The 14,077-nt window shown below is 29.0% G+C and overlaps 1 protein-coding gene across 1 annotated transcript in view; it reads left to right on the plus strand.

The window, feature by feature from the left end:
* Positions 1-6,003: 6,003 nt before the first annotated feature.
* pitx1 (paired-like homeodomain 1) overlaps positions 6,004-14,077 on the plus strand; it is a 29,257-nt gene continuing 21,183 nt past the window's right edge. Inside the window, exons 1-2 of the mRNA XM_061891370.1 lie at positions 6,004-6,348; positions 10,804-11,006. Of these exons, the coding sequence (XP_061747354.1) occupies positions 6,198-6,348; positions 10,804-11,006 (354 nt within the window). The 5' untranslated portion in view covers positions 6,004-6,197. The remainder of the gene's footprint in view (positions 6,349-10,803; positions 11,007-14,077) is intronic.

The following is a 14,077-nucleotide window of genomic DNA, read 5'->3' on the forward strand; positions in this document are numbered from 1 at the left end:
GAGGACGACACGATATATATATATATATATATATATATATATATATATATATATATATATATATATATATATATATATATATATATACATATATATATATATATATATATATATATATATATATATATATATATATAGAGAGAGAGAGAGAGAGAGAGAGGGAGATAGATAGATAGATAGATAGATAGATAGATAGATAGATAGATAGATAGATAGATAGATAGATAGATAGATAGATAGATAGATAGATAGATAGATAGATAGATAGATAGATAGATAGATAGATAGATAGATGGATAGATAGATAGATAGATAGAGACACACACAAACACATTTTACAACAGCCCATTTAGTACCTATGTATATATAAATATAATATATATATATATATATACATACATATATACATACATATATATGTATGTATATATATATATACATACATATATATATACATATATATATATATATGTATATATATTATATTTATATATATATAGTTACTAAATGGGCTGTAATATTGTTAGCGTCATCAGTGCACACTTACACACAAGCCAGCATATATATATATATATTCATACATACCTATATATATATATAGAGAGAGAGAGAGAGAGAGAGAGAGAGATGGATAGATAGATAGATAGATAGATAGATAGATAGATAGATAGATAGATAGATAGATAGATAGATAGATAGATAGATAGATAGATAGACACACACAAACACATTTTACAACAGCCCATTTAGTACCTATGTATATATATATATATACACATATATATATATATATATATATTATATTTATATATACTGTATATAGTTACTAAATGGGCTGTAATATTGTTAGCGTCATCAGTGCATACTTACACACAAGCCAGCATATATATATATATATATATATATATATATATATATATATATATATATATATATATATATATATACAGACACATATATACATAAATACACACATATATATAATGGTATATACATATACACACATATATACACATATATACACACACATATACACACGGATATACACACACATATATGCATACATATACATCCATACATACATACATACATACATATACACATATATATATACACTTTTAAACACACAGGTATACATATATATATATATACATACATACATACATACACACATATATACACGTTTATACACACAAATATACACTTTTATACACATAGACATATATATGCATATATATATATATACATACATACACACCCACCCATACATACACACACACACACATATACATACATGTATATATATTTACATACATATATAGACATACATATACATACATATACATATACACACACACACATATACATACATGTATATATATATATTTACATACATATATATATATATGTATATATATATATACACACACACACACACATATACATACATGTATATATATATATTTACATACATATATATATATATATACACACACACACATATACATACATGTATATATATATTTACATACATATATAGACATACATATACATACATATATATACACATATATACACACAGACATATATATACATACACACACACACATATATAGTAATATGTATACATATATATATATACACACACACACACACATACATATATATATATATATATATATATATATATATATATATATATATATATTGCCCTGTGTGTAAATATGCACTGATGACAGCTACTATATAACACAGCCCATATTTCGCACCTGTGACACGTGTCATCTCATCCGTGCAGCGCATTATTTGAAAAAGAGCAAATGTGTCCTAATTTTCTTGTCTTCCAACGAGATATAATAGAGTGGCAGACATGTTGTCCACCGCTGGAGCCTTCAGGGGACACTTTTCCACTCTGACTGCGTGGATCTCGTGTCAAAAAAGCCTCCGTCTTACAGGAGGACTGGCGCCGGGGACACACACACACACACACACACACACACACACACACACACACACACACACACACACACACACACACACACATATAGAGAGAGAAAACTGACTTTGTGCTCATCTTTCAACAATGGACACCAAATAACGAGAGTGGTGCATTCACGGCCGATTCTAAAAAAAAAGGCAACGACGTGTGTCAAAATGTTGCATTCAATACTTCTCGATAAAATAAAACATGAGAGCCTCCAGACATCGTATTCAAGTAGAAATAAATCGTTCTTAAATTGATGCCTATTAGACGACAGTGGTGCTTTCAGGGACTGTTGGATATAAAGGAAGAACGAAAATGCATGTAAATATTAGGGGTGTGAATCTTTGGGCGCCTAAAAACGTCTTTTTACAAATTTACTTATTTTGTTATTTTTTCTGGTCTATAGATTTATTTAAAAAAAATATGAAACTATTTAGAATCGGAATACATTTTTAGTTGCACCCCTTGTAAAATGGTCCAAAACATTATGTTCATATTTGAGACAAATATATATAGTATGACAACATTTTTGTAAGCAGGGCTCCGAGTAACTTTCTACGTGGGGCCCCAATTAGGCAAGGGCCCTCCCCGTATTTACTTTACAGCCGCAAATAAACGAGTGCTGCGTTCACTGTCACCTAGGACCTCATTGCCATAAACAGTCATCACTGTTATGCAAATCGTTTCCTCCGATGACGCATTCAGGGACGCTCGGGAAAAAAAAGCAACACGGAAGATCAAACATTTAAAACACGATTAATAATAATAATTCCTTGCATGAAGAAAATGAAATTAGTCCAAAAAGCAGACACGTAAGAACCTTTACGGTATTTTAGTCCTACATCTGCACCACAACCTTCACCGATGTGGATTTAAGTGGACTTGATTCACTTCTTCTGCACCCACGCACGCACACACCCACGCAGACATTAATCCACATCATGTTTCTTTTCAATAAATGCCAAAAGAGTAGCCGGGCAGGTTGTTCAATGTTTGCTTAGTGCATACAAAGTACATGAACATATAGTAAAGTGTGTGTACATACAGTGAATACAAAGTATATGAACATAGTACAGTGTGTGTACATTCAAAGTATATGAACATAGTACAGTGTGTGTACAAATGCATAAGAACATAGTACAGTAAGTGTACATATATACAAAATATATAAATCTAGTACAGTGTGTGTGTATATACAAAGTATATTAATATAGTACAGTGTGTGTACATATATACATACATACATACATACATACATATATACATACATAGTACATGACTATGGTACAGTGTGTGTACATATACAAAGAATATGAGTGTGTACATATATACAAAGTATATGATTATAGTACATCGCATGTACATATGGACAAAGTATATGGATATAGTACAGTGTGTGTACATATATACAAAGTATATGATTATAGTACATCGCATGTACATATGGACAAAGTATATGGATATAGTACAGTGTGTGTACATATATACAAAGTATATGATTATAGTACATCGCATGTACATATGGACAAAGTATATGGATATAGTACAGTGTGTGTACATATATACAAAGTATAAGGGTATAGTACAGTATGTGCACATGTATACAAAGTGTATACATATAGTACAGTATTTGTACATATACAAAGTATATAAACATAGTACAGATATATTGATATATTGTGCATTGCATGTACATATAGGCAAAGTATATGAAAATAATACAGTGTGAGTACATATATACAAAGTATATAAATATAGTAGTGTTTGTACATATACAAAGCATATGAATATAGTACAGTTTGTGTACAAATATACAATGCATATGACCATAGTACAGTGTGTTTACATATTTACTAAGTATATGAATATAGTACAGTGTGTGTACATATAGAAAAAGTATGTATGTACTACATTGTATATGTACAAATTATAAGAATATAGTACAATGTGTGTACATATAGAAAAGTATGTATATACTACATTGTATGTACACAAATTATATGAATATAGTACAGTGTGTGTACATATATACAAAGTATATACAGTGCGTGTGCATACTATACATGCAGAGTAGATGAATATAGTACAGTGTGTGTACATATAAAGTATGAATATACTACATTGTATATATACAAACTATATAGATATAGTACCGTGTGTGTACATATACAGTATACAAAGTATATACAGTGTGTGTGCATAGTATACATAAAAAGTGTATGAATATAGTACAATGTGTGTACACATATACAAAGTACACAATGTGTGTTTGCATACTGTACATCCAACATAGATGAATATAGTACAGTGTGTGTACATATAGAGAAAGTATGGATATACTACATTGTATATATACAAACTATACAAATATATTACAGTGTGTACATATACAGTATACAAAGTACATACAGTGTGTGTGCATAGTATACATACAAAGAATATGAATATAGTACAGTGTGTGTACTAATATACAAAGTATATACAGTGCATGTGCATACAAAGTATATGAATATAGTACAGTGTGTGTACATATAAAGTATGAATATACTACATTGTATGTACACAAACTATATAAATATAGTACAGTGTGTGTACATATACAGCATACAAAGTATATACAGTGCGTGTGCATAGTATACATACTAAGTATATGAATATAGTACAGTGTGTGTACATATATACAAAGTATATACAGTGCATCTGCATACAAAGTATATGAATATAGTACTGTGTGTACATATACACAAAGTATAGACAGTGCGTGTGCACACTATACATACTAAGTATATGAATATAGTACAGTGTGTGTACATGTATACAAAGTATATAAAGTACATGTGCATACAAAGTATATGAATATAGTAGAGTTTGTGTACATATATACAAAGTATATTGAGTGCATGTGCATGCTACACGTACAAAGTATATGAATATAGTAAAGTGTGTGTACATATACACAAAGTATATACAGTGCGTGTGCATATTATACATACTAAGTATATGAATATAGTACAGTGTGTGTACATATATACAAAGTATATACAGTGTGTGTGCATACTATACATACAAAGTATATGAATATAGTACAGTGTGTGTACATATAAAGTATGAATATACTACATTGTATGTACACAAACTATATAAATATAGTACAGTGTGTGTATATATACAAAGTATATACAGTGTGTGTGCATAGTATACATACAAAGTATATGAATATAGTACAGTGTGTGTACATATATACAAAGTATAGACAGTGCGTGTGCACACTATACATACTCAGTATATGAATATAGTACAGTGTGTGTACATATATACAAAGTATAGACAGTGCGTGTGCACACTATACATACTCAGTATATGAATATAGTACAGTGTGTGTACATGTATACAAAGTATATAAAGTACATGTGCATACAAAGTATATGAATATAGTAGAGTTTGTGTACATATATACAAAGTATATTGAGTGCATGTGCATGCTACACGTACAAAGTATAGGAATATAGTAGAGTTTGTGTACATATATACAAAGTATACACTGTGTGTGTGCATACTACACGTACAAAGTATATGAATATAGTACAGTGTGTGTACATATATACAAAGTATACACTGTGTGTGTGCATACTATACATACAAAGTATATGAATATAGTACAGTGTGCTGCAGTTGTAGACTGCGTTGTGTGCGCGGGTGCGTTCGTGCGTGTGTATGTGCGTGCGTGCGTGTGTGTGCGTGTGTGTGTGTGTGTGCGTGCGTGTGTGTGTGCCCTACACACTCGTTTGCAACATGCCTGCACGCACGCGCACTCTGCGTGGGAATGTTATTATTTGTCTTTCACTGCAACACCAAGTCGCGCACACGCATTAATTGCCGAGTTGATGACGTCACGCAGTCTGGCCTTTTGCTGAGTGGCTGCTTTCCTTTTGAAGGGGCGGGCGAAAGGGGGCGTGTCTGGACTGGGGGAGGAGGCGGGGCAGCTTCCTCTGGCGCGCCGCACGTGTTCATCACTCGGGTGCGAGAAGCAGAAAGAAGTGCAGGAAGGAGAAAATATTATCTTATTCTTTTTTCTTTTTCTTTTTTTCCTTTCTTGTGGCGTCGCTTTGCTTCCAAAACGTCCATGTTGCCGCGCGCGAATCGGGACTGAAACTCCCGCGGCGTCCTGCGATCGTCCTCCGCGTTCCCCCCGCCCTGTGCTCCCCGCGGCGTCATGAACTTGGAGCGGATCTCCGAGCTTCCTCCGCCGCCTCCCGCGCCTCCTCGCCGGGACGCCAAGTTCCACCTGCAGCCCCGGAGCTCCGACGCCACCAGCAGGACTTTGGACAATTCCAGCTGCGAATCTTCCGACGCTGAACTTGCAGGTAATTCATTATTCTTGTATAATTAATTACTTTTTATTAACTTTATTTAATTTTTTTTATTATTTTTTTATTTATTTATTTTTTATGTTTGACGCCAACGGCTGCAGCAACAATTCCAAAACAAGAGCTGACAAAATACAAAATAAAAGATTTAAGAAAAAGAAAAAAATAATAATAGTAAAACGATTTGTCAATGCCGCTATTAATTTTATTAAATTAGACTTAGACAAACTTTATTGATCCACAAGGGAAATTGTTCCACATTGTAGCTCAGTTACAAAGGATGGAAAGGATAATGCAGGTATATTTCATATTTACACATTATATATACAGTATATGATGTATACTGATATATTATTTTTTATACAATATAGTGAAGTGAATTATATTTATATAGCTCTTTTCTCTAGTGACTCAAAGCGCTTTTACATAGTGAAACCCAATATCTAAGTTACATTTAAACCAGTGTGGGTGGCACTGAGAGCAGGTGGGTAAAGTGTCTTGCCCAAGGACACAACGGCAGCGGGGATCGAACCTGGAACTCTCAAGTTGCTGGCACGGGCGGTTTAACTAACTGAACAATACCGCCCCATATTTGTATATAATATATATAATATAAAACAATTACCATGTACAATATTACATTATATGTAACACAGATATAATTACAGTGTATGTAATTAAGATTTGTATGTATTAATACTTTGGAAAAAAAAAAAGTTTTAGATTATATTTAAAAATGAGCAGGATTTTTTTTCCATATTTGTATATAATATATACAAAATAAAACAATTACCGTGTACAATATTACATTATATGTAACAAAGATATAAATAGAGTGTATGTAATTAAGATTTGTATATATTTATACTTAAAAAATTTAAAAATAAATATCTTTTTATATTTAGAAATGAGCAGGATTTTTTTTTTTCAAAATAAAACCTGAAACTAGAATGCCTTTTATTGTCACTATACACAAGTACAATGAGATTAAAAGCAACTCCAGTATTTAATCTCATTGTACCTGTGTAGAGTGATTTTAATGTTTTATTTTGAAAATCCTAGGATTAAGGTTGCGCAATCTTTAAACAAGAACATATCTTGTTTATTTTGTATATATATTCAATAGTATTTATTTGGTTTTTTTCCAAATAGGCGAAATATAATTATTCATGCAAAAATCAAGATTATGACGTAAAATGTTAAAAAAAAATGAAATAAAAAAAATAAAAATATTTGTATATATTTAGAAACGCGCAGGACTCCTAATGTTTTATTGTTTTAATGTTTTAAATCCTCAGATTAGTGTTGCACGATCTTTAAACAAGAAAATATTGTATTTATTTTGTATTTATATTGAACAGTATTTGTATAGATTTTGTCAAGACAGACGAAATATAATTATTAATGCTACAATTAAGATTATGAAGTTAAAAAAAAATAATGAAAAAGATATGTATACTTTTAGAAATGAGCAGGAGTTTTAATGCTTTATTGTGAAATGTTGCGCAATCTTTTGTATTTATATTCAATGGTATGTATATAGATTTTCTCCAAATAGAAGAAATATAATTACTAATGCTATAGTTAAGATTGCAAAGTAAAAAACTTTTTTTTTTAAATAAGAAATGTATATATTTACAAATGAGCAGGATTTTTTATGTTTTATTGTGAAAATCATGTGATTAATGTTGCGCAACATCTAAACGAGAAAATGTTTTTTTGTCTTTTTTTTTTGTATTCATATTTGATGGTATTTATATCGATTTTCTCCAAATAGACGAAATGTAATTTTTATTGCTAAAATTAAGATTATGAAGTAAAAATAAAAAATGAAAAAAATAGATGTGTGTCTATTTAGAAATGAGTAGGACTTTTAATGTTTTATTGTGGAAATCCTAGGACTAATGTTGCGCAATTTTCAAACCAGAAAATATTGTATTTATATTGAATAGAATTTATATATATTTTCTCATCATAGACGAAATATAATTATTAATGCTACAATTAAGATTATGAAGCAAAAATAAATAACTAAATACATGAATTGATTAACGTGGACCCCGACTTAAACAAGTTGAAAAACTTATTGGGGTGTTACCATTTAGTGGTCAATTGTACGGAATATGTACTGTACTGTGCAATCTAATAATAAAAGTATCAATCAATCAATCAATCAACATTAAAAAATATACTGGTATGTGTCTATTTAGAAATGAGCAGGACTTTTAATGTTTTATTGTGAAAATCATCAGACTAATGTTGCGCAATTTTTAAACAAGAAAATATTGTATTTATTTTGTATTTGTATTCAATAGATTTTCTCCAAATAGACTAATTATAATTTTTAATGCTAAAATTAACATTATGAAGTAAAAAAATAAAATAAAATAAATAAAAATGTGTCTATTTAGAAATGAGTAGGATTTTTAATGTTTTATTGTGAAAATATTTGGATTATGTTGCACAATTTTTAAACAATATTGTATTTATATTGAATAATATTTATATATATTTTCTCATCAGAGACGAAATATAATTATTAATGCTAAAATTAGGATTATAAAGTAAAAAAATAAAAATATATGTGTTTATTAAGAAATTAGCAGGACTTTTAATGTTTTATTGTGAAAATCCTCGGATTAATATTGCACAATTTTTAAACAAGAAAATATTGTATTTATTTTGTATTTATATTCAATAGTATGTATATAGATTTTCTCCAAATAGACGAAATATAATCATTAATGCTGCAATTAAGATAATGAAGTAAAAAATAATAATAATAAAAAAGATATGTATATTTTTAGAAATGAGCAGGAATTTTAATGTTTTATTGTGAAAGTCCTCGGATTAATGTTGCACAATTTGTAAACAAGAAAATATTGTATTTATTTTGTATTTATATTCAGTGGTATTTATATAGATGTTCTCCAAATAGACGAAATAAAATTTGTATGCTAAAATTAAGATTATAAAGTAAAAATAAGTAAATAAATACAAAATATATGTTTCTATTTAGAAATGAGGTGGACTTTTAATGTTTTATTGTGAGAATCTTCGGATTAATGTTGCGCAATTTTTAAACAAGAAAATATTTTAATTATTTTGTATTTATATTCAATAGTATTTATATAGATTTGCATATCATAGACGAAATATAATTATTGATGCTAAAATTAAGATAATGCGGTAAGAAAAATTTAAAATATATGTTTATTAAGAAATGAGTAGGATTTTTAATGTTTTATTGTGAAAATCTTTGGATTAGTGTTGCGCAATTTTTAAACAAGAACATATTTAATTTATGTTGTATTTATATTGAATAGCATTTATATATGTTTCTCTTCATTGACGAAATATAATTATAAATGCTAAAATTAAGATTATAAAATAAAAATAATTAAATAAATACAAAATATATGTGTCTATTTAGAAATGAGTAGGACTTTTAATGTTTTATTGTGAAAATATTTGGATTAGTGTTGCGCCATTTTTAAACAAGAAAATATTGTATTTATTTTTGTATTTATATTCAATTGTATTTATATAGATTTTCTCCAAATAGACGAAATACAATTTTTAATGCTAAAATTAAGATTATAAAGTTAAAATAATAGAAAATATATGTGTTTATTAAGAAATTAGTAGGACTTTTAATGTTTTATTGTGAAAATATTTGGATTAGTGTTGCGACATTTTTAAACAAGAAAATATTGTATTTATTTTTGTATTTATATTCAATTGTATTTATATAGATTTTCTCCAAATAGACGAAATACAATTTTTAATGCTAAAATTAAGATTATAAAGTTAAAATAATAGAAAATATATGTGTTTATTAAGAAATGAGTAGGACTTTTAATGTTTTATTGTGAAAATATTTGGATTAGTGTTGCGCCATTTTTAAACAAGAAAATATTGTATTTATTTTTGTATTTATATTCAATTGTATTTATATAGATTTTCTCCAAATAGACGAAATATAATTTTTAATGCTAAAATTAAGATTATAAAGTTAAAATAATAGAAAATATATGTGTTTATTAAGAAATGAGTAGGACTTTTAATGTTTTATTGTGAAAATATTTGGATTAACGTTGCACAATTTTAAAAAAATAAATATTGTATTTATTTTGTATTTATATTGAATAGTAGTTATATATATTTTCTCATCGTAAACGAAATCTAATAATTAATGCTAAAATCAAAATTATAATGTAATAAATACATAAAAGTAAAACGCCTTTAAAAGAAGAGAAAACAATTTGAAATATTGACACGTGGCAAATAAGTTTTGGGCAAGAAAAAAAAAAGTTTGCATGATAAAAAAGTTTAGGAACTTTTCTGCGTGCACCGCAGCTGCCACAAAGCAATCAGATAAAAGATGTCGTTAAAAAAAAAAAAAAGTTGTAAATGTTCAACAGGGCACAAATATATACTTTGCACTTGCAGAGAAGGAGCGCGCCGAGCAGCGCAGGAGCGAGGAGGTGAGCGCGGAAGACCCGAAAAAGAAGAAGCAGCGGCGGCAGAGGACTCACTTCACCAGCCAGCAGCTCCAGGAACTGGAGAACACCTTCCAGAGGAACCGCTACCCCGACATGAGCACCCGGGAGGAGATCGCCGTGTGGACCAATCTCACCGAGGCCAGAGTCCGGGTAATGAGAAAAAAAAAAATACAAAAATCAAACTTATGCATGAACTATAATTACCACACATGTTGCAATACGGATGGTTATTTTCTCTTTTTTTTTACGACTTTAAACACGCACTAAGCAATAAAAGTTGCAAGGCGTGCTTGAAACTGTAAATGAGACATAAAAAACACAAAAGGCGCCTGTGTCCTGCAGGCACTAAATCCACATGTCACTATATGACCCTATTTATTCAAACATCTGTGGGAGTGGGATACTAAAACACAGGTATCAAGCTCAAGGGCCCGGGGGGGGGGGCAAATGTGGCCCCCAAACACCTGGAAATATGTGTCAATGAAGTACCGTACTTCATATTTTGTCACTAAATGATTTGTTTCATTTTGACAGAAATATATATATATGTACTGCTTGAAATTGCCTGCCTTTAAAACTTTAATAGTAAGGGACAATATTACAGTATATGCCCTGCGACGAGGTGGCGACTTGTCCAGGGTGTACGCAGCCTTCCGCCTGATTGTAGCTGAGATAGGCACCAGCGCCCCCCCCCCCCCCCCCCCGCCACCCCAAAGGGAATAAGCGGTAGAAAATGGATGGATGGTATTACAGTATATCATGTTTTTGTCTAAATACGTATGTTACAGCACAGTACCCATCACAATTAATAAAAATGACAACAAATTGTATGTTCTTCTTTTACGGTAAATTGAAAAAAATGACTACTTTTTTCGCGTTAAAATTGTGTTTTGCCAGTTTTGGACTGTAAAATCGACGAATCAACAAATATTACAGTACTTAATCATACTTTCCAAATATGTTTTTGTCGAAATAAAAATAAATAAAAGTACTTCTGTCATAAAAATGACAGAACATTTTAAGTTGTTCTTTTACTGTAAATTAATAAAAACAACTACTCTTTTTTGCATTAAAATTGTGTTTTGCCAGTTTTTGATTGTAAAATCTACGAATCAACAAATATTACAGTATATCATCATACTTTCCAAACATGTTGTTGTCTAAATAAAAATACGTATGCTACAGCACACTACCCATCACAATGAATCAAAATGACGATAAATGTTACGTCATTGTTTTACTGTAAATTTATACATTTTTGCGTTAAAATTGTGTTTTGCCAGTTTTTGACTGTAAAATCTGCAAATCAACAAAGATTACATTACATTGCCGTACTTTCCAAACATGTTTTTGTCTGAATAAAAATACGTAATTTACATGACAATTGATAAAAAAATATTAATTATTTTACTGTAAATTGATAAATTTTTGCGTTAAAATTGTGTTTTGCCAGTTTTTGACTGTAAAATCGACAAATCAACAAATATTACAGTATGTTATCATACTTTCCACACATGTTTTTGTCTAAATTGAAGAGAAAAAAAACAAATTTTTTTTGCGTTAAAATTGTGTTTTGCCAGTTTTTGGCTGTAAAATCTACGAATCAACAAGTGTTACATTATGTTGTGATACTTTCCACACATTTTTGTCGAAATAAAAATAAACAAAAGTACTTCTGTCATAAAAATTACAGAAAATTTTAAGTTTTTCTTTTACTGTAAATTGATAAAAAGGACAACTCTTTTTTGCATTAAAATTGTGTTTTGCCAGTTTTTGATTGTCAAATCTACGAATCAACAAATATTACAGTCCAATACCATGCTTTCCAAACAAGTTTTTGTCTAAATAAAAATACGTAATTTACAGCACACTACCCATCACAATTAATAGAAATTACCACAAATTTTACATTATTCTTTTACTGTAAATTGAAAAAAAAAAACTACTGTTTTTTGCATTAAAATTGTGTTTTGCCAGTTTTTGACTGTAAAATCTGCGAATCAACAAATATTACAGTACATTATCGTACTTTCCAAACATGTTTTTGTCTAAATAAAAATACGTAATTTACATGACAATAAAAAATATTAATTATTTTACTGTAAATTTATAAATTTTTGCGTTAAAATTGTGTTTTGCCAGTTTTTGACTGTAAAATCGACAAATCAACAAATATTACAGTATGTTATCATACTTTCCACACATGTTTTTGTCTAAATTGAAGAGAAAAAAAACAACAATTTTTTTTTGCGTTAAAATTGTGTTTTGCCAGTTTTTGGCTGTAAAATCTACGAATCAACAAGTGTTACATTATGTTGTGATACTTTCCACACGTTTTTGTCGAAATAAAAATAAACAAAAGTACTTCTGTCATAAAAATGACAGAAAATTTTAAGTTTTTCTTTTACTGTAAATTGATAAAAAGGACAACTCTTTTTTGCATTAAAATTGTGTTTTGCCAGTTTTTGACTGTAAAATCTACGAATCAACAAATATTACAGTACAATACCATGCTTTCGAAACAAGTTTTTGTCTAAATAAAAATACGTAATTTACAGCACACTACCCATCACAATTAATAGAAATTACCACAAATTTTACATTATTCTTTTACTGTAAATTGAAAAAAAAAACTCCTGTTTTTTGCATTAAAATTGTGTTTTGCCAGTTTTTGACTGTAAAATCTGCGAATCAACAAATATTACAGTACATTATCGTACTTTCCAAACATGTTATTGTCTAAATAAAAATACGTAATTTACATGACAATTATTAAAAAATATTAATTATTTTACTGTAAATTTATACATTTTTGCGTTAAAATTGTGTTTTGCCAGTTTTTGACTGTAAAATCTAAGAGTCAACAAATATTACCTTCTGTTATCATACTTTCCAAACATATTTTTGTCTAAAAATAAATAAAAGTACTTCTGTCATAAAAAATGACAGAAAATTTTAAGTTGTTCTTTTACTGTAAATTTATAAAAAACACAACTCTTTTTTGCGTTAAAACTGTTTTGCCAGTTTTTGACTGTAAAATCTGCGGATCAACAAATATTACAGTACATTATCGTACTTTCCAAACATGTTTTTGTCTGAATAAAAATACATAATTTACATGACAATTAATAAACATTATTAATTATTTTACTGTAAATTCATACATTTTTGCGTTAAAATTGTGTTTTGCCTGTTTTCGACAGTAAAATCGACACATCAAC

This window comes from Nerophis ophidion, linkage group LG28 (assembly GCF_033978795.1).
Source record: "Nerophis ophidion isolate RoL-2023_Sa linkage group LG28, RoL_Noph_v1.0, whole genome shotgun sequence".
In the NCBI taxonomy this organism is placed as follows: Eukaryota; Metazoa; Chordata; class Actinopteri; order Syngnathiformes; family Syngnathidae; genus Nerophis; species Nerophis ophidion.